The 17490-nt window shown below is 57.6% G+C and overlaps 1 protein-coding gene across 1 annotated transcript; it reads right to left on the bottom strand.

Moving 5' to 3' along the window:
- Positions 1–775: 775 nt before the first annotated feature.
- On the bottom strand, positions 776–17153 carry LOC136633298 (ephrin-A1-like). Its single transcript, XM_066608935.1, has 5 exons — positions 17025–17153; positions 9784–10076; positions 3034–3099; positions 1545–1595; positions 776–1360 (listed from the first exon to the last, which is right to left on the bottom strand). Exons 1-5 carry the CDS (start codon positions 17120–17122, stop codon positions 1239–1241), a joined length of 630 nt encoding a protein of 209 aa, XP_066465032.1. The 5' UTR covers positions 17123–17153; the 3' UTR covers positions 776–1238.
- Between the last annotated feature and the right edge of the window lie 337 nt (positions 17154–17490).

Below are 17490 nucleotides of genomic sequence, written 5' to 3'. Positions count from 1 at the left end.
TGCCCCAGACGATCCCTGCATGCAGCCATGCTCACACACTGGCCGAGCATCACCGGTATGGCACAAAGAAGAGTGGAGGCCTACGGTGAGTGACAGGAGCCGGGAGGGGTGAGCCGCAACGGCACAACAAACAGAGGTCGCCAGGGGACATTGCAGGGCAGCTGGAGGTGGACCGACAGGTAGGATACACTAGGAGTGCTGCTCCAGGGACAGTCAGTGCGGGAACGCAACGAAAAGCCAGTGCACAGCCCTCACAGCTGCAGATGCCTTGCCTAACGAGGCCAGTGAGCGGCGGCATATAAGGAACGCTCAGAAGCGGAGTCGTAAGATCCTGCCAGCCCATAGGCTACACTTACAGCCTCCAGCAGCCAATCAGCACCTGGCTACAGTTTCTCCACCCGACAAGACATACACACACCCATACATACGTATTCTCCTTCTAGGCGGCAACTACAGGTGAGCGGATCGCCAGACTTTGGTAACCCCTTGATGACCGGGGGAGTTCTGAGCCATTTGTCCAGTGACTGATAACGTGCCTGGAGTAGTCACAGAGCGGGCAGGTGCCCTGTAGTATTATGCATGGTGTGGCACTACACCCACCTTTTTCATGCCCGTCAGTACACCAGAGGGTGACCTCCTCTGCCCATGGTTTATGTAGAGGGATATGAAGAATTCGTACCCCTCCTGAAGATCCAAGACCTGCCAGCCATACGCCATTGCTTGCCCCACCTCACTCCACAGTTTCCGCTCAATGAGGGATTTCACCATCAGAAAATCCACAAAAACTGATTTATTTTTATTAGCGAACATAAAAAAAATTTGTGGTCCTATAAAAGCATTTCCACATCCGTCTCCTGTACAAATATACAGCCTGTTCCCGAGGATGGCGCTCCAGCCGGGGGTCAGCGTCTACTGTAGTATAAATATACTCTATCATTTACATATATACACACTAGGGGGCGAGGGCCCTCCGCGGGGCCAATACTGTCTCTGGGGGGCGGCTGCCGGCCCACGCTATCCACCATCTCATAGAGATTTCCAGCGGTCAGGACGCAGATCCCTTCCGGCGAGATACTGCTGAGATACTGACCCCCACGTGGCGCGGCAGCAGGTGCACATTCACGGCTTCTTTGGCTACACATTGGGCGTCTACGAGACGTTCTTTGGTCACATGGGTCATCAAGCTCGCTACATTTCCAGTATTCTTGTATGTACAGCTGGCACTCCGGAACATTCCATCATAGTGCAAGAGCAAGAAGGAGGGGCGGCAAGAGTGCGAACAGGGCAACGGATGCCACTTTACTGGCGGCGTTGTGGGCGACGCTCCGCAGGACATCAGGAAGCGCCAGCGTCGGGTCATCTGGAAAGAAGATAAGATTGTGTCAGAGCCGGCCTCTAGACCCCCAGACATTACCAGCTACGGCATCTGCTCCTGATATCCGAGGGGGTTAGGGAGCATGGACGGGGGGGGGGGGGGGGGGGGGGAGCGACAAACTACAGTGCCTCAAAAGTACAGGCCGGGTGGGGGGGCTGCGAAGTCTTACCTGCCACAGGTCGCGCCCCTGCATTGTGGACGTTGGTTGCCGGCTGCTGAGCTGGAAGGACAAGAAAGAAGTTAGACAACCCTCACGTTCTTTAACCCCTTAGTGACCGGGCCTACATTGGGCCACGGCAAGTTTTGCCGAATTCCTATCTCCTTTTTGGGTGCGAGGAGAAAAATAATCTTTTCTGCCATTTTTCCCCCTAGCTCATTCCCACGGGCCGAGAAACTGCGTCGCTAATGCGCCTTTTCCGTAGCGATGCGTTTTTGATTCAAGGTTGCATCGCTTCTGTGACGTGTGTTTGGATCGCAGGCGCTCCCCATGACTGCAACGGGAAGCGGCGCACCCACAGCAAGCAAGCGCCAGCCGACTGCAGCATGGTTATTAACGGTAACGAGAGGGAGCCCCAAAAATACCTCCATTCAGAAGGATTGATTTCATATCATATCATATGGTCGGAGCTACATAAGGGCTGTTTTTAGGTTGAGGAGCTGTCGTTTTTACTGCTATTTTAGTTTTTTTTAATCCTGCACAGCAAACTCTACATATAAAAAAAAAAACACAAGTGTTCAGTTTAGCATCCGGGTCGTTACAAACGTTGAAAGTGTGCAAGAAAGTTTTCCTATTTTTTTTTACATTTTTGTCCCTATGGGGACTTGATCCTGTGCTCCTAGAATCACAGATAATGCACTGCAGTACTTCTGCATTATTTCTCATCAGGGTAATCACATGGTATAGCAGACCCAGATGCCATTGTGTGGCATCTGGTTGTCTTGAAAACCCGTCTGCCATCTGCAATCCCAATGCAAAGGGCTGATAACTTCACAGAGGGAGCACCCTTCCTCTGAATAACTTAAATGCCGTGACCAACATAGATTGCACGGTTGACATCAGGGATCAGCACCAGTCACAGGAGACGCCTGATCTATCCATAGGATGCAGAACCCCTTCCCAGCCAGGACACGCTCACATCCTGGGGCAGGAAGGAGTTAACCTCTACTAGTTGGCCTCACCATGGTGGCAGTAAGGTGGACAGAGACCAACCATCCAGATCTTACACTGGAGTTTCCACCAGGAAGGAGTGTGGATCGGCATCATTGCAAGTCGACTGCTGCTTGTTCAGCTCCAGACATGAGCCATTGGAACTAAATGTACCCAGACGATTGTCTGCCCGATCACTTGGGCACATGCAGCTCCGTGGTTGTCGGCAGCACATCTCGCGTACACAGCAGCGTGCTGCCGGCAAGCAACTATGTTTTGGTGCTGAAATTACCCAACAGAGTAAGCAGACTGCTGGCAGCTCTTCCCACGAAGCCCCAACTGGGTGATCAGATGTTCATTCCCAACCATCTACCCGTGTAAAAGGCCCTTTGCACCCCAACAGGTTATCGGGCCACCGGATGTCTTGCTGACATGGTTGTCATGTTTAACCATCGCCAGGCTGGACTGTTTATTCCACGGCAGTGACTTATCCAAGTTCCTGGACACTTACTGGTTTTGCCAACGACCTGGACCTTCAGCTTCATGCAGGACTCCCCATGATGATGGACTGGTTTGGCTGGAAGGATAAAAGAATCTGAGATCAGAAGATTATACAGGAGTCGGGGACCCCCCTGTGACAGTACGCAGCACGATGACCCCCGCTCACAAACAATTCTCCGCACGGAGGACAATGCCCCCGCAAGAACCCCCACTCCCCTGCGCCTTCCTGAAGAGGTTTTTGGGAAGTGTTTTCTCATGTGGGAGATTGCTGATTGATTCTAGAGCCGAGGAGGAGAAATCAGGGCAGAGACTCCTCCAGCATCCTGATGCCAGGCTCCGACAGGACACACCTAGACCGCGTGTAGAGACAGGCTTGCCTCCCACCTGCTGGGTCCTGCCTGTGCATGTGCTGAGGCAGTGCCAGCATGGACGCCTTACTGAGAGTATCTCACAAAGACGGGGATTATATGCCGTATCCCCAAAACACAGCTGTGCGTTGCCAGATATAGCGGCTCTTGTGGTCGTCTTGTGCGGGAAAACAAGCCTCGGAGACGGATCTAGTTGAAGTGGGTGACTGAGTAAGAGAATGGAATACTCGGAACCAAGTAGTCCAGCCAGTGACCGCGACACCTCCTGCCGGTATCGCGGTGCCCCCAGCGCGGCACCTCCTGCCGGTATCGCGGTGCCCCCAGCGCGGCACCTCCTGCCGGTATCGCGGTGCCCCCAGCGCGGCACCTCCTGCCGGTATCGCGGTGCCCCCAGCGCGGCACCTCCTGCCGGTATCGCGGTGCCCCCAGCGCGGCACCTCCTGCCGGTATCGCGGTGCCCCCAGCGCGGCACCTCCTGCCGGTATCGCGGTGCCCCCAGCGCGGCACCTCCTGCCGGTATCCCGGTGCCCCCAGCGCGGCACCTCCTGCCAGTATCCCGGTGCCCCCAGCGCGGCACCTCCTGCCGGTATCCCGGTGCCCCCAGCGCGGCACCTCCTGCCGGTATCCCGGTGCCCCCAGCGCGGCACCTCCTTTAACTAGATCCAAGTAATCCCTGTCCATGACTGCACTACGTCACCTTTTCAGTATCCCGGTCTGACCGAATCAGTCTCCAACTAGATCCAAGTATGCCAGGCCCTAACCACGTCAGCTCCTCCCTGTATTCCAGTCCCCGATCGAGTCATCTCCAACTAGATCCAAGTATCCCAGGCCCAAAGCGTGTCACCTCCTCACAGTATCCCAGGTCCCCGAGCGCATCACCTCCTCACAGTATCCCCGAGTGCGTCACCTTCAACTTGATCAAAGTAATCCCAGTCCATTACGGCATCACCTCCCCACAGTATCCTGGTCCCTAACCGTGTCACCACCTCCAACTAGATTCAAGTATTCCAGTCCCCGCGCGAGTCACCTCCTCCCTGTATTCCAGTCCCCGCGCGAGTCACCTCCTCCCTGTATTCCAGTCCCCGCGCGAGTCACCTCCTCCCTGTCAGGTCCAGTGGCTCTCAAGATTTCCGTGTCTATACCACCGTTCCTAGTTCCCGAGCTGCGGCGCAGGTGAGCTCTGCTTTGAGTGACCTCCCCTGGGAGTCTTGATCAGGTGCACCGGCTAACTAGGCGCTTGCTACCGTGCGCCTAGTTAGGCGGGTTCTGGGGACGTGGCGGGTTACTGCCCCGCTTGCTCTGCACTCGCTGCTTGTTGTCTGGGTCTCTGCCCAGCACTCGCTGCACTGTCTGGATCTTTTGTTCTGGACTCTGGTGGATGTTTGGGCTTCTGTAGTTTGCAGGCACTGGCGGTTGTCCTCCCAGCATTCTGGGATAGGCCCCTGTTGCTGTCTGCCTCCCCACCCCAATCAGCAGCTGGGGCAGGAGTTCTGACAGCATTTAAACGTTCCTTCCCCCCAGTGTATGGTTGGTCTCCAGCTGCACCCGCATTCCCTGTTACTGATACTCTTCTCTGAACGGCTTGCTTTGCACTCGACCTCAACTTCTCCTGACCCCTTGGACCACGCTCTCTCCTGTTGCCAACCCGGATTGCCTGACCTGCTCTTGTATTGTGTTTGTATTACCTTGTATTGTCTGTTAGTCTGACTTCTGCCCCGCATCCCTAGAGAGCATAGGGACCGTCGCCCAGTTGTCGCCCTAAAGGGTTAGCCCAGGTGGGCAAGTAGGTGGGACAGGGGGTTGCAGGTAGGATTAGGGACTGCCCCCTGCCCGGACCCAGTCCCTGACACTCCCAGAATCAGTTCAAGTGCATCACCTCCTCTAAACAGATCCAAGTATCCCAGTCCCTAACCGCGTCACCTCCCAACAGTATTCCAGTCCCAAGAGCACATCACCTCCTCCAAATAGATCCAAGTATCCCAGTCCCATGATTGCGTCACCTCCTCACAGTATCCCAGTCCCCAAGCACGTCACCTCCTCACAGTATCCCAGTTCCATGATTGCATCACCTCACAGTATCCTAGTCCCCAAGCGCGTCCGCCTCACAGTATCCTAGTCTCCAAGCGTGTCACCTCCTCAGTATCCCATGATTGCACGTCACCTCCTTACAGTATCCCAGTCACATGATTGCATCACCTCCTCACAGTATCCCAGTCCCCTGAGCACGTCACCTCCTCACAGTATCCCAGTCTCCAAGAGCACGTCACCTCCTCACAGTATCCCAGTCCCCTGAACACGTCACCTCCTCACAGTATCCCAGTCTCCAAGAGCACGTCACCTCCTCACAGTATCCCAGTCCCCTGAACACGTCACCTCCTCACAGTATCCCAGTCTCCAAGAGCACGTCACCTCCTCACAGTATCCCAGTCTCCAAGAGCACGTCACTTCCTCACAGTATCCCAGTCCTATGATTGCACATCACCTCTTCACAGTATCCCAGTCTCCAAGAGCACATCACCTCCTCCAAATAGATCCAAGTATCCCAGTCCTATGATTGCACATCACCTCCTCACAGTATCCCAGTCCCCAAGCGTGTCACCTCCTCACAGTATCCCAGTCCCCAAGCGTGTCACCTCCTCACAGTATCCCAGTCCCCAAGCGTGTCACCTCCTCACAGTATCCCAGTCCCCAAGCGTGTCACCTCCTCACAGTATCTGTCCCCTGAGCGCGTCACCTCCTCACAGTATCTGTCCCCTGAGCGCGTCACCTCCTCACAGTATCTGTCCCCTGAGCGCGTCACCTCCTCACAGTATCCCAGTCCCCTGAGCGCGTCACCTCCTCACAGTATCCCAGTTCCATGATTGCATCACCTCACAGTATCCCAGTCCAAGCGTGTCACCTCCTCACAGTATCCCAGTCTCCAAGCGCGTCACCTCCTCACAGTATCCCAGTCCCCAAGCGCGTCACCTCCTCCCAGTATCCCAATCCCCAAGCACGTCACCTCCTCACAGTATCCCAGTTCCATGATTGCATCACCTCACAGTATCCCAGTCCCCAAGTGCGTCACCTCCTCACAGTATCCCAGTCCCCAAGCGCGTCCGCCTCACAGTATCCTAGTCTCCAAGCGTGTCACCTCCTCAGTATCCCATGATTGCACGTCACCTCCTTACAGTATCCCAGTCACATGATTGCATCACCTCCTCACAGTATCCCAGTCCCCTGAGCACGTCACCTCCTCACAGTATCCCAGTCCCCTGAACACGTCACCTCCTCACAGTATCCCAGTCCCCTGAACACGTCACCTCCTCACAGTATCCCAGTCCCCTGAACACGTCACCTCCTCACAGTATCCCAGTCCCCTGAACACGTCACCTCCTCACAGTATCCCAGTCCTATGATTGCACGTCACCTCTTCACAGTATCCCAGTCTCCAAGAGCACGTCACCTCCTCACAGTATCCCAGTCCTATTATTGCACGTCACCTCCTCACAGTATCCCAGTCCCCAAGCGCGTCACCTCCTCACAGTATCCCAGTCCCCAAGCGCGTCACCTCCTCACAGTATCCCAGTTCCATGATTGCATCACCTCACAGTATCCCAGTCCAAGCGTGTCACCTCCTCACAGTATCCCAGTCTCCAAGCGCGTCACCTCCTCACAGTATCCCAGTCTCCAAGCGCGTCACCTCCTCACAGTATCCCAGTTCTATGATAGCATCACCTCCTCACAGTATCCAAGTCCCCTGAGCACATCACCTACTCAGTATCCCAGTCCCCAAGAGCATGTCACCTCCTCACAGTATCCCAGTCCCCAAGAGCACGTCACCTCCTCACAGTATCCCAGTCCCCAAGAGCACGTCACCTCCACAGTATCCCAGTCCCATGATTGCACGTCACCTCCTCACAGTATCCCAGTCCAAGCGCCTCACCTCCTCACAGTATCCCAGTCCCATGATTGCATCACCTCCTCACAGTACCCCAGTCCCCTGAGCACACGTCACCTTCTCACAGTATCCGCCCCCAAGCGCGTCACCTCCTCACAGTATCTGTCCCCTGAGCGCGTCACCTCCTCACAGTATCTGTCCCCTGAGCGCGTCACCTCCTCACAGTATCTGTCCCCTGAGCGCGTCACCTCCTCACAGTATCCCAGTCCCCTGAGCGCGTCACCTCCTCACAGTATCCCAGTTCCATGATTGCATCACCTCACAGTATCCCAGTCCAAGCGTGTCACCTCCTCACAGTATCCCAGTCTCCAAGCGCGTCACCTCCTCACAGTATCCCAGTCCCCAAGCGCGTCACCTCCTCACAGTATCCCAGTCTCCAAGCGCGTCACCTCCTCACAGTATCAGTCTCCAAGCGCGTCACCTCCTCACAGTATCCTAGTCCAAGCATGCCACCTCCTCCAAATAGATCCAAGTATCCCAGTACCCCCCCGAGCGCGTCACCTCAGTATCCGTCCACAGAGCGTGTCACCTCCTCCAAATAGATCACAGTATCCCAGTCGCCAGAGCGCGTCACCTCAGTATCCCAGTCGCCAGAGCGCGTCACCTCAGTATCCCAGTCGCCAGAGCGCATCACCTCAGTATCCCAGTCGCCAGAGCGCATCACCTCAGTATCCCAGTCGCCAGAGCGCGTCACCTCAGTATCCCAGTCGCCAGAGCGCGTCACCTCAGTATCCCAGTCGCCAGAGCCCGTCACCTCAGTATCCCAGTCGCCAGAGCCCGTCACCTCAGTATCCCAGTCGCCAGAGCCCGTCACCTCAGTATCCCAGTCGCCAGAGCCCGTCACCTCAGTATCCCAGTCGCCAGAGCCCGTCACCTCAGTATCCCAGTCGCCAGAGCCCGTCACCTCAGTATCCCAGTCGCCAGAGCCCGTCACCTCAGTATCCCAGTCGCCAGAGCCCGTCACCTCAGTATCCCAGTCGCCAGAGCCCGTCACCTCAGTATCCCAGTCGCCAGAGCCCGTCACCTCAGTATCCCAGTCGCCAGAGCCCGTCACCTCCTCCGCCAAGTCCAGTCCCCTGAGCGCGTCACCTCCTCCGCCAAGTCCAGTCCCCTGAGCGCGTCACCTCCTCCGCCAAGTCCAGTCCCCTGAGCGCGTCACCTCCTCCGCCAAGTCCAGTCCCCTGAGCGCGTCACCTCCTCCGCCAAGTCCAGTCCCCTGAGCGCGCCACCTCCTCCGCCAAGTCCAGTCCCCTGAGCGCGCCACCTCCTCCGCCAAGTCCAGTCCCCTGAGCGCGCCACCTCCTCCGCCAAGTCCAGTCCCCTGAGCGCGCCACCTCCTCCGCCAAGTCCAGTCCCCTGAGCGCGCCACCTCCTCCGCCAAGTCCAGTCCCCTGAGCGCGCCACCTCCTCCGCCAAGTCCAGTCCCCTGAGCGCGCCACCTCCTCCGCCAAGTCCAGTCCCCTGAGCGCGCCACCTCCTCCGCCAAGTCCAGTCCCCTGAGCGCGCCACCTCCTCCGCCAAGTCCAGTCCCCTGAGCGCGCCACCTCCTCCGCCAAGTCCAGTCCCCTGAGCGCGCCACCTCCTCCGCCAAGTCCAGTCCCCTGAGCGCGCCACCTCCTCCGCCAAGTCCAGTCCCCTGAGCGCGCCACCTCCTCCGCCAAGTCCAGTCCCCTGAGCGCGCCACCTCCTCCGCCAAGTCCAGTCCCCTGAGCGCGTCACCTCCTCCGCCAAGTCCAGTCCCCTGAGCGCGTCACCTCCTCCGCCAAGTCCAGTCCCTGAGCGCGTCACCTCCGCCAAGTCCAGTCCCTGAGCGCGTCACCTCCTCTCAGTATCCCAATCCCATGAGCGAGACACCTCCTCACAGCATCCCAGTCGCCTGAGCGCGTCACCTCCTCACAGCATCCCAGTACCCGAGCGAGTCCCCTCTTCCAACTAGATGCAAGTATACCAGTCCCTGACTGTCACCTCTTTTACGATATATCCGAGCAATCATTTCCTAACCAGATCACCTTTACTGGGTACATTCGAGCAGTCTATGCCTTGACCATATAACCCCACCCCATTACATCCAAGTAGTCTATCTCCCGCCTATATTGCCCTCATTGGGATGTACTTGAGCATTCCTTCCCTGACTGTCACCCCTTAGGATATAGGAGTGGTCCCTCGGTTGGCCACATTTTCTCCCTCCTCTCCTCTACCGCCACTTGCTATTTACAAGCCTGACTGAGGCCCCCCCGCGTGGCGCAGCTCCTGGCTGTACGTTAAGTTGCGCTAATTCAGTCTATCGCTCGCCAACAGTCGTAGATTAGGCAGGAGATGCGTCCATGGAACTGCAGGAGTTCCCCACATCCAGAGTGTCCTAACCACGCCATTCTGAGCCCGGTGGACCTTGAGCTGTTTTTCAGAAAGTGGATGAGACATTGCTGTAAACAAGACTTTGACAGCTCCTTACAGATGTAGTAGTAGCTGTGCCCCTCCTTGAACTCCTTGCCCCGACTGAAGGCTGTAAACTTCTGAAACTTTTCCCGGAACTTCTCAGGGCCATTGAGATTGAAGGGGTTGCTGCACTCCCAGCAGACTTGGTTCTTGGAGACTGGTTTGCAGGTCACATATTCCTCATGGTCTACCAGGAACAAAGTGTATTTCTCCACCGCCGTGCCCGCGACCCGGTCGTCTTCATAATGCGGGCACACTATGTCCAGGTAGTCGTTGAGTTGCACTTGTATGGTGTAGTCATCCCAGAATCTGCAAAGAGAAACACATTGACGTTATTGAGGTGGGGGGGGGGGGGGGGGGTCATTATCTAGTCTGCTACATGGTAAATTAACCCCTTAGTGACTGGCCTTTTTTGTGCCTTAAAGGGGTTGTCCCGCGAAAGCAAGTGGGTCTATACACTTCTGTATGGCCATATTAATGCACTTTGTAATGTACATTGTGCATTAATTATGAGCCATACAGAAGTTATTCACTTACCTGTTCCATTGCTAGCGTCCCCGTCGCCATGGTGCCGTCTAATTTTCAGTGTCTAATCGCCCGATTAGACGCGCTTGCGCAGTCCGGTTTTCTTTTTTGAATGGGGCCGCTCGTGCTGGAGAGCGGCTCCTCATAGCTCCGCCCCGTCACGTGCCGATTCCAGCCAATCAGGAGGCTGGAATCGGCAATGACCGCACAGAAGACCTGCGGTCCACCGAGGGAGAAGATCCCGGCGGCCATCTTCACAAGGTAAGTAAGAAGTCACCGGAGCGCGGGGATGCAGGTAAGCACTGTCCGTTTTTTTTTTTTTTAACCCCTGCATCGGGTTTGTCTCGCGCCGAATGGGGGGCTATTGAAAAAAAAAAAAACCTGTTTCGGCGCGGGACAACCCCTTTAAAGCCCATTAGTGTTCTCTGTAAGAAGGCAAATTGGCGGTCACTAAGGAGTTAACGCTCAGCAGCATAGTATTAATGTGTACTGATACAAGTCATGGGCGTTGTGATAAACCTGTCAGCTGGGGGGCAGGTTTCCGATTTCCAGACGCCTGCGTTAAGTCGTCACCTGGAATTTTGGAGTGAGCGCTCTGTTGACAAACATGGCTTCCTTTAGCATGAAGCGTAGCCCTGGGGCGTGCAACGTGACCCTGGGCGACGAAAACCAGCTTGTGCGTAATGGTGAGTCAGCCGTGGCAGCCAGGTGCAGCGCCATTACCCACACGGCAGGGAGGAGGTCTGCTGCAGGCACACGGCGGGTTAACAATGTTTATCAGGACGGCGGTGTCAGGTGGGAATATCTTGGCAGCAGCTCCATGTTGTGCGCAGGATGTCAGAGCCAATCTCCACTCATACAGCTCTCCGGGGAGATAAGGGTGAAGTTCTCCACCTCCTTCTTCCCAAAAACAGAGCAGTCTCCACAGCTGAACCCCTTGCATCAGCCTGGCTGTACAGCTTGTGGGCGGCCACCCAGCAAGAGGGCGCTGCCGCTCCAGAGTCAGGGAAAACCTTGGGGGGGGGGGGGGGTTACACAACCCCAAGAACAGGGGGCGCTGTGTAAAGTGTAACTATTTGGGGGAAACGAAGCGTGCCTTTACACTGCAGAAAAACAAAGTGTGCCTTTACACTGTGGGAAAACAAACAAACACTGGATTGCTGGGGTTAGCACAATAATCGCTCAGTGTAAGCGCGGCCAGCGGTCGGACAAAGAGCGAGAATTCCTTCACTTATTGTTCATTTCATGCAAGTCTGGAAATCACGGTTGGCTTGTTCGCACCCACTGGGTCAGCGAATTAATGACGGTACGTATAAACAGGCTGCAGGAACAAACTCATCGTTTGCTCAAGCAAACAAGCAAAGCGCTCCATCTAAAAGCACCCTATTAGATTGTAAGCTCTTCTGCCCCAATTACAGCAGCCATTGTGAGGGTATAATGAAGTATAAACAGTGCATTGTTGTGCAGATGTGCTGTGTACACAGTGGGCTGGAGGACGCTCCCAGACCCCCAGGTCCCAGCACACCCGGCTCATTCTCCTGCTAATGGTCCCCCTCCCAGCTCCAGGTGCTAAACATCCCAGCCTCATTAACCTGAGGCCCCCTCCCACAGACACCCGGCTCCGCACCACGCTGCTCCGTCATCACGTGGGACCTCGTAAATCCCCTCATTACACAGCCATGAAATTGGAAACATTTGGGCGCTTTGCTCTCTAGATGTGACTTCCGAACTATACTGGCAGGCGTACAAGCACCCTAACAAATAGAAATGGCGAATCTTGTGATTAAGGGTTGTCTCCAGGTCATGGGTGGATGGACCCTTATAGTTACCTTTTAACTCTAAACTACAGGTCCCCCATAGTTTGCGCCCTGGGGCCACATAAGGGCTCCGGCACCATCATGGAAAGTTGCGTTGTATCTTTTCCAGTTTGTAAATGACTAAAGTGCCCAACTGCCAAGCTCCGCCAGCCCAACACACCCCTCCGTACTGTCTGCAGGCACCCTCCCCTCCGCGGAGCTCCTCCGGCCCAACACACCCGTCCCCCTCCGCGGAGCTCCTCCGGCCCAACACACCCGTCCCCCTCCGCGGAGCTCCTCCGGCCCAACACACCCGTCCCCCTCCGCGGAGCTCCTCCGGCCCAACACACCCGTCCCCCTCCGCGGAGCTCCTCCGGCCCAACACACCCGTCCCCCTCCGCGGAGCTCCTCCGGCCCGGCCCAACCCACCCGTCCCCCTCCGCGGAGCTCCTCCGGCCCGGCCCAACCCACCCGACCCCTCCGCGGAGCTCCTCCGGCCCGGCCCAACCCACCCGACCCCTCCGCAGAGCTCCTCCGGCCCAACACACCCGTCCCCCTCCGCGGAGCTCCTCCGGCCCAACACACCCGTCCCCCTCCGCGGAGCTCCTCCGGCCCAACCCACCCGTCCCCCTCCGCGGAGCTCCTCCGGCCCGGCCCAACCCACCCGACCCCTCCGCGGAGCTCCTCCGGCCCGGCCCAACCCACCCGACCCCTCCGCGGAGCTCCTCCGGCCCGGCCCAACCCACCCGACCCCTCCGCAGAGCTCCTCCAGCCCAACCCACCCGACCCCTCCGCGGAGCTCCTCCAGCCCAACCCACCCGACCCCTCCGCGGAGCTCCTCCAGCCCAACACACCCGACCCCTCCGCGGAGCTCCTCCAGCCCAACACACCCGACCCCTCCGCGGAGCTCCTCCAGCCCAACACACCCGACCCCTCCGCGGAGCTCCTCCAGCCCAACACACCCGACCCCTCCGCGGAGCTCCTCCAGCCCAACACACCCGACCCCTCCGCGGAGCTCCTCCAGCCCAACACACCCGACCCCTCCGCGGAGCTCCTCCAGCCCAACACACCCGACCCCTCCGCGGAGCTCCTCCAGCCCAACACACCCGACTCCTCCGCGGAGCTCCTCCAGCCCAACACACCCCTCCCCACCGTCTGCAGGCACCCTCAGCATAGCTCCTTCAGCCCAACACACCCCTCCGCGGAGCTCCTCCAACTCAGGGGTTACTGTTAATTAAAGGTTCTGTTAGTCAGGACATGGCTCTGCTTTTTTACAGGCCCAATTATTAATGAAGGGGTCGATGGCAGCATAAGGGGTGAAAGGTTCCCTGGATGGTAGGACTACTTCTTGGGGCCGGGGTGACGGGAGGTGAAATAAGGTGGGGTTGTCTCTGCGGACAATGGAGGAGTGCGAGTGTCCTGAAGACAAGCGGTTCTTTAGTGTGCAGAGTACAGTTGGCGCTGCGCCACGTGAAGGGGGTGGGTGTTGCGTGGCGTAGGGTGTTGTGCTCGGCACGTAACCCCAAGTTAATCATTTACTGGCCCCGATAGCTGGGCGGACCGGTCGGGGACGTGTGATTTTAGGCTGCGCTCCCGGGCCACAAATCTCTTGTTTGCTTTTGCTGAGAAGCACATTGTGGCGGATGAGTCGTGTTTACAGCAAAGGGCATTGTGTGCCGCCAGCGGGGAGGGACGCCTGGCAACAGGAGGCTTTGTTCGTCCTAACGAAGCCTTGTTAAAAAGTGCAAGCGACGAGGTAAAAGTGCCGGGCGCTGTGCCACCTTCTGTTAACTCTGGCCAGACATCTAGCAGTGCCCATCCCGCACCCCAATAGTCACGGACCCCTGAAGCCTGCCATATTATATCAGGGGCCTGTAATGGTGGCCGGACCCCACATATCACGTGACCAGCCCGTGTGGCCCCTGATATAATGCAGCACTACCATACGTGTTACGTGCGATCAGCGGCGCAGAGATTTTACTCCGACTTTATAAAACTGGAAACTCCACTTTTCACCCGGTAATCCGAGCCCGATCCCTCGCACGGCTGCACCCCGTGTGCGCTGTATTACACAAGCTGCGCTGCAGCTGTAGAGTGCAAGCTCCTGGGAGTCGCTGGGAATGTACGGGGCAGGCGAGGTCTGCCTGCAGGGCCTGGAGATAAGCAGCTGACTGGACCAGTTCTACTCGCTCATTAGTGCCTCACATACTCGTGACTGCGAGGATCGGGCCACAGAGCTGACGGACAGAGCCAGCCCCCCCTTCCTGCCTGGCACAGCGCCCGGGAATGGCCGGAGAGAGGAGGGGGCTGCAGGCTGTGAGAAAGGAAAGCCCACAGGGGGAGCTTCCTGAGCGGCCGGCCTTACAGGAAAAAACAAGGACATGGCCCCTCGTACTACCGCCATCACGGCCCCCTGTACCAACGCCATCACGCCCCCCTGTACTACCATCACCACCACATCCCCCGTACCATCATCGCCACCAGCACCACTACGGCCGCCCGTACTACTACCACCATCACGGCCCCCTGTACCAACGCCATCACGCCCCCCCCACCCCACCCCCGTACTACCATCACCACCACATCCCCCGTACCATCATCGCCACCACCACATCCCCCGTACCATCATCGCCGCCACCACATCCCCCGTACCATCATTGCCACCAGCACCACTACGGCCGCCCGCACTACCACCATCGCCCCCTGTACTACCATCGCCATCTGTACTACCGTACCATCATCGCCAAAGATGTCCACACGCACAGTCTGGAAGGTGAGGGATGTTCGCGCCATTCCTACAAAATTCAACTCCTGGTTAACATAAGACATTAATAAGTCCTCAGCAGCATGTCAGCCGCCAAGTGCGCCAAGCGGAAACCAGACCGCGGCACAGCTGCTTGGGAATGGTGGCGGACGGGGTGCTGCCGCTCCAGCAGAATTTCGAACCGGTATTGCTGGAGATCACGCGGTTCACAGATGCCGCCTCAGGAAGAGCGAAGACACGCGGATTTGTACACAACTAACCCACGAGTCGGCGTGCACCGTCCCGCCATCACCGAACGTCACGGAAGTCCTAAACCGGCCAGATGAGGAGCCGCTGCCAGCAAGACGGTCAGCTACAGCACTGCGGAAAGGCGTCCCTCCTTCGGGAACAAGATCTGTGAGGCCATCAGACTATCCGGCAGGACAAGCATGCGCCAGTGAACATAGGCGGCAAATCGCCAAAAGTGATGCGCAGCGCACCTTCACCAACATGAAAGTGGCCCCCCAAGCACCGGCCGCTCCAGCGCCAACTGAGCTCACCAAGAATGGAGGCCGGCATCCGTAGTTACTCCTGAGTGATGTCACTGTCCCCAACACAAATACTGCGAGGTTACTGGAGGCCATGGAGACCGCATAGACCCCACCATCCTGGAAACTGCCCCTCCCCCACATCTGGCCCCTGTACTGACCCCCACCTAGAAGTACCCCTCCCCCGGACACTGACCTGCAGCTACACACATGAAACACAGTGTATAGTTATACACAGATACATGGTAACACGAAGAACATAATGTCAACCTAGAGACCCGATGAACCGGACCCCGCCGCACAGGGCACGGGGGACACGGGACGGACCCCGCCGCACAGAGCACGGGGGACACGGGACGGACCCCGCCGCACAGAGCACGGGGGACACGGGACGGACCCCGCCGCACAGAGCACGGGGGACACGGGACGGACCCCGCCGCACAGAGCACGGGGGACACGGGACGGACCCCGCCGCACAGAGCACGGGGGACACGGGACGGACCCCGCCGCACAGAGCACGGGGGACACGGGACGGACCCCGCCGCACAGAGCACGGGGACACGGACACACTAGACAGACCCCGCCGCACTACATAAACAAACGGATCCCGCCACACAGAGCGGGATACACACACACACCCAACGGATTCCGCACACCACACGGGCCGGACCCCGCCGCACCCCACACACGCACACAGGCACACAGGCCGGACCCCGCTGCACAGAGCTGGGGGCACACACACGGGACAGACCCCACCACACAGAGCCAGGGAGACACACACAGGATACCACGCACCACACAAACATGGAATGGACCCCACCGCACAAAGTTAGGTGTACATACACGGGATCCACCACACAGAGCCGGGTGGACACACAAGCGATCCCATGCACCACACAAAACATGGAATGGACACCGCTGCACAGAGCCGAGTACACACCGCACAGAGCCGTGGACACACGGGATCCAGCAGATCCCACGCACCGCGCACACAGTGAAGAGCTATATGGCGGCGAGGACATCACACATAGCGGTCATGTACAGAGAGGCGCAACTCCCAGCAGATCAGGGTTGTTATTGAGCAGCATATGTGTCACCGGAGGGTGCAGAGATCCTGGACCTTCAGAACATGATTAGTGCAGATCACTGCACCAAACTCTGCAGACTATCACTACTGCAGAACATTGCATCAAACATGTATGGCCTTCAATTCCACAGGACACTGCACTGATAAACAACTTAACACAAAATGTTTCTGGAGCGCAACCCTCCCCCCCAGCTCCCCACCCCAAAGTCCCTGCAGTGCATTGCATACATCCAGACTCCTCAAGTCCTTGCACAGCATTCCCCTGCAACAGGGCTTTCCACCCCAAGCCCTTGCAGAGCATTCCATGCATCCAGACTTCAAGTCCCTGCAGAGCATTCCCACCTTATCAGGGCAGTCCACCCCAAGCCCTTGCAGAGCATTCCATGCCTCCAGACTTCAAGTCCCTGCAGAACATTCCCCCTTAGCAGGACAGGGCAGTCCACCCCAAGTCCCTGCAGAGCATTACCCCTTAGCAGGACAGGGCAGTCCACCCCAAGTCCCTGCAGAGCATTACCCCTTAGCAGGGTAGTCCACCCCAAGTCCCTGCAGAGAACTTACCTGCGGTTGGTGCTGTTCCAGTAGACGGTGTGCACGTCGGCCGCCGCAGCCCAGCCCCAGTGCAGGAGGAGCAGAAGGCAGCAGCCGCTCCGCTCCATGACTCTCCAAGCAGTGTGTGGCGGGGCGGAGAGCACCGCCTTATGTACGAACTGGGGGCGGGGGGCTCGGCTTTGTCTCGGGAGACCTAACCATAGGAGCTGGCAATCTACAACAGCCGCAGTGGGGAACATTACTATAGGGGATCTCTGGAGGACACACTGTTATGGGGGATCTGTGGAGGACACACAGTTATGGGGGGATCTGTGGAGGACACACTGATATGGGGGGTCCTATGGAGGACAGACTGTTATGGGGAATCTCAGAAGGATACACTGATATGGGGGAGATCTCTGGAGGACACACAGTTATGGGGGATCTGTAGAGGACACACGGTTATGGTGTGTGTGTGGGGGGGGGGGGGAGAATC

Source organism: Eleutherodactylus coqui, chromosome 6 (assembly GCF_035609145.1).
Source record: "Eleutherodactylus coqui strain aEleCoq1 chromosome 6, aEleCoq1.hap1, whole genome shotgun sequence".
Lineage (NCBI taxonomy): Eukaryota > Metazoa > Chordata > Amphibia > Anura > Eleutherodactylidae > Eleutherodactylus > Eleutherodactylus coqui.
This window is presented reverse-complemented; position numbering and strand designations above follow the sequence as displayed.

Bases quoted from the DNA above. Each gene is read 5' to 3' on its own strand.
- LOC136633298 (XM_066608935.1), bottom strand. From the start codon at position 17,122: ATGGAGCGGAGCGGCTGCTGCCTTCTGCTCCTCCTGCACTGGGGCTGG. The intron at 10,077-17,024 runs GTAAGTTCTCTG...TTCTCTTTGCAG, and splicing joins TGGAACAGCACCAACCGCAG to ATTCTGGGATGACTACACCA. The intron at 3,100-9,783 runs GTAAGGAGCTGT...TTATCCTTCCAG, and splicing joins GCACAGCTACTACTACATCT to CCAAACCAGTCCATCATCAT.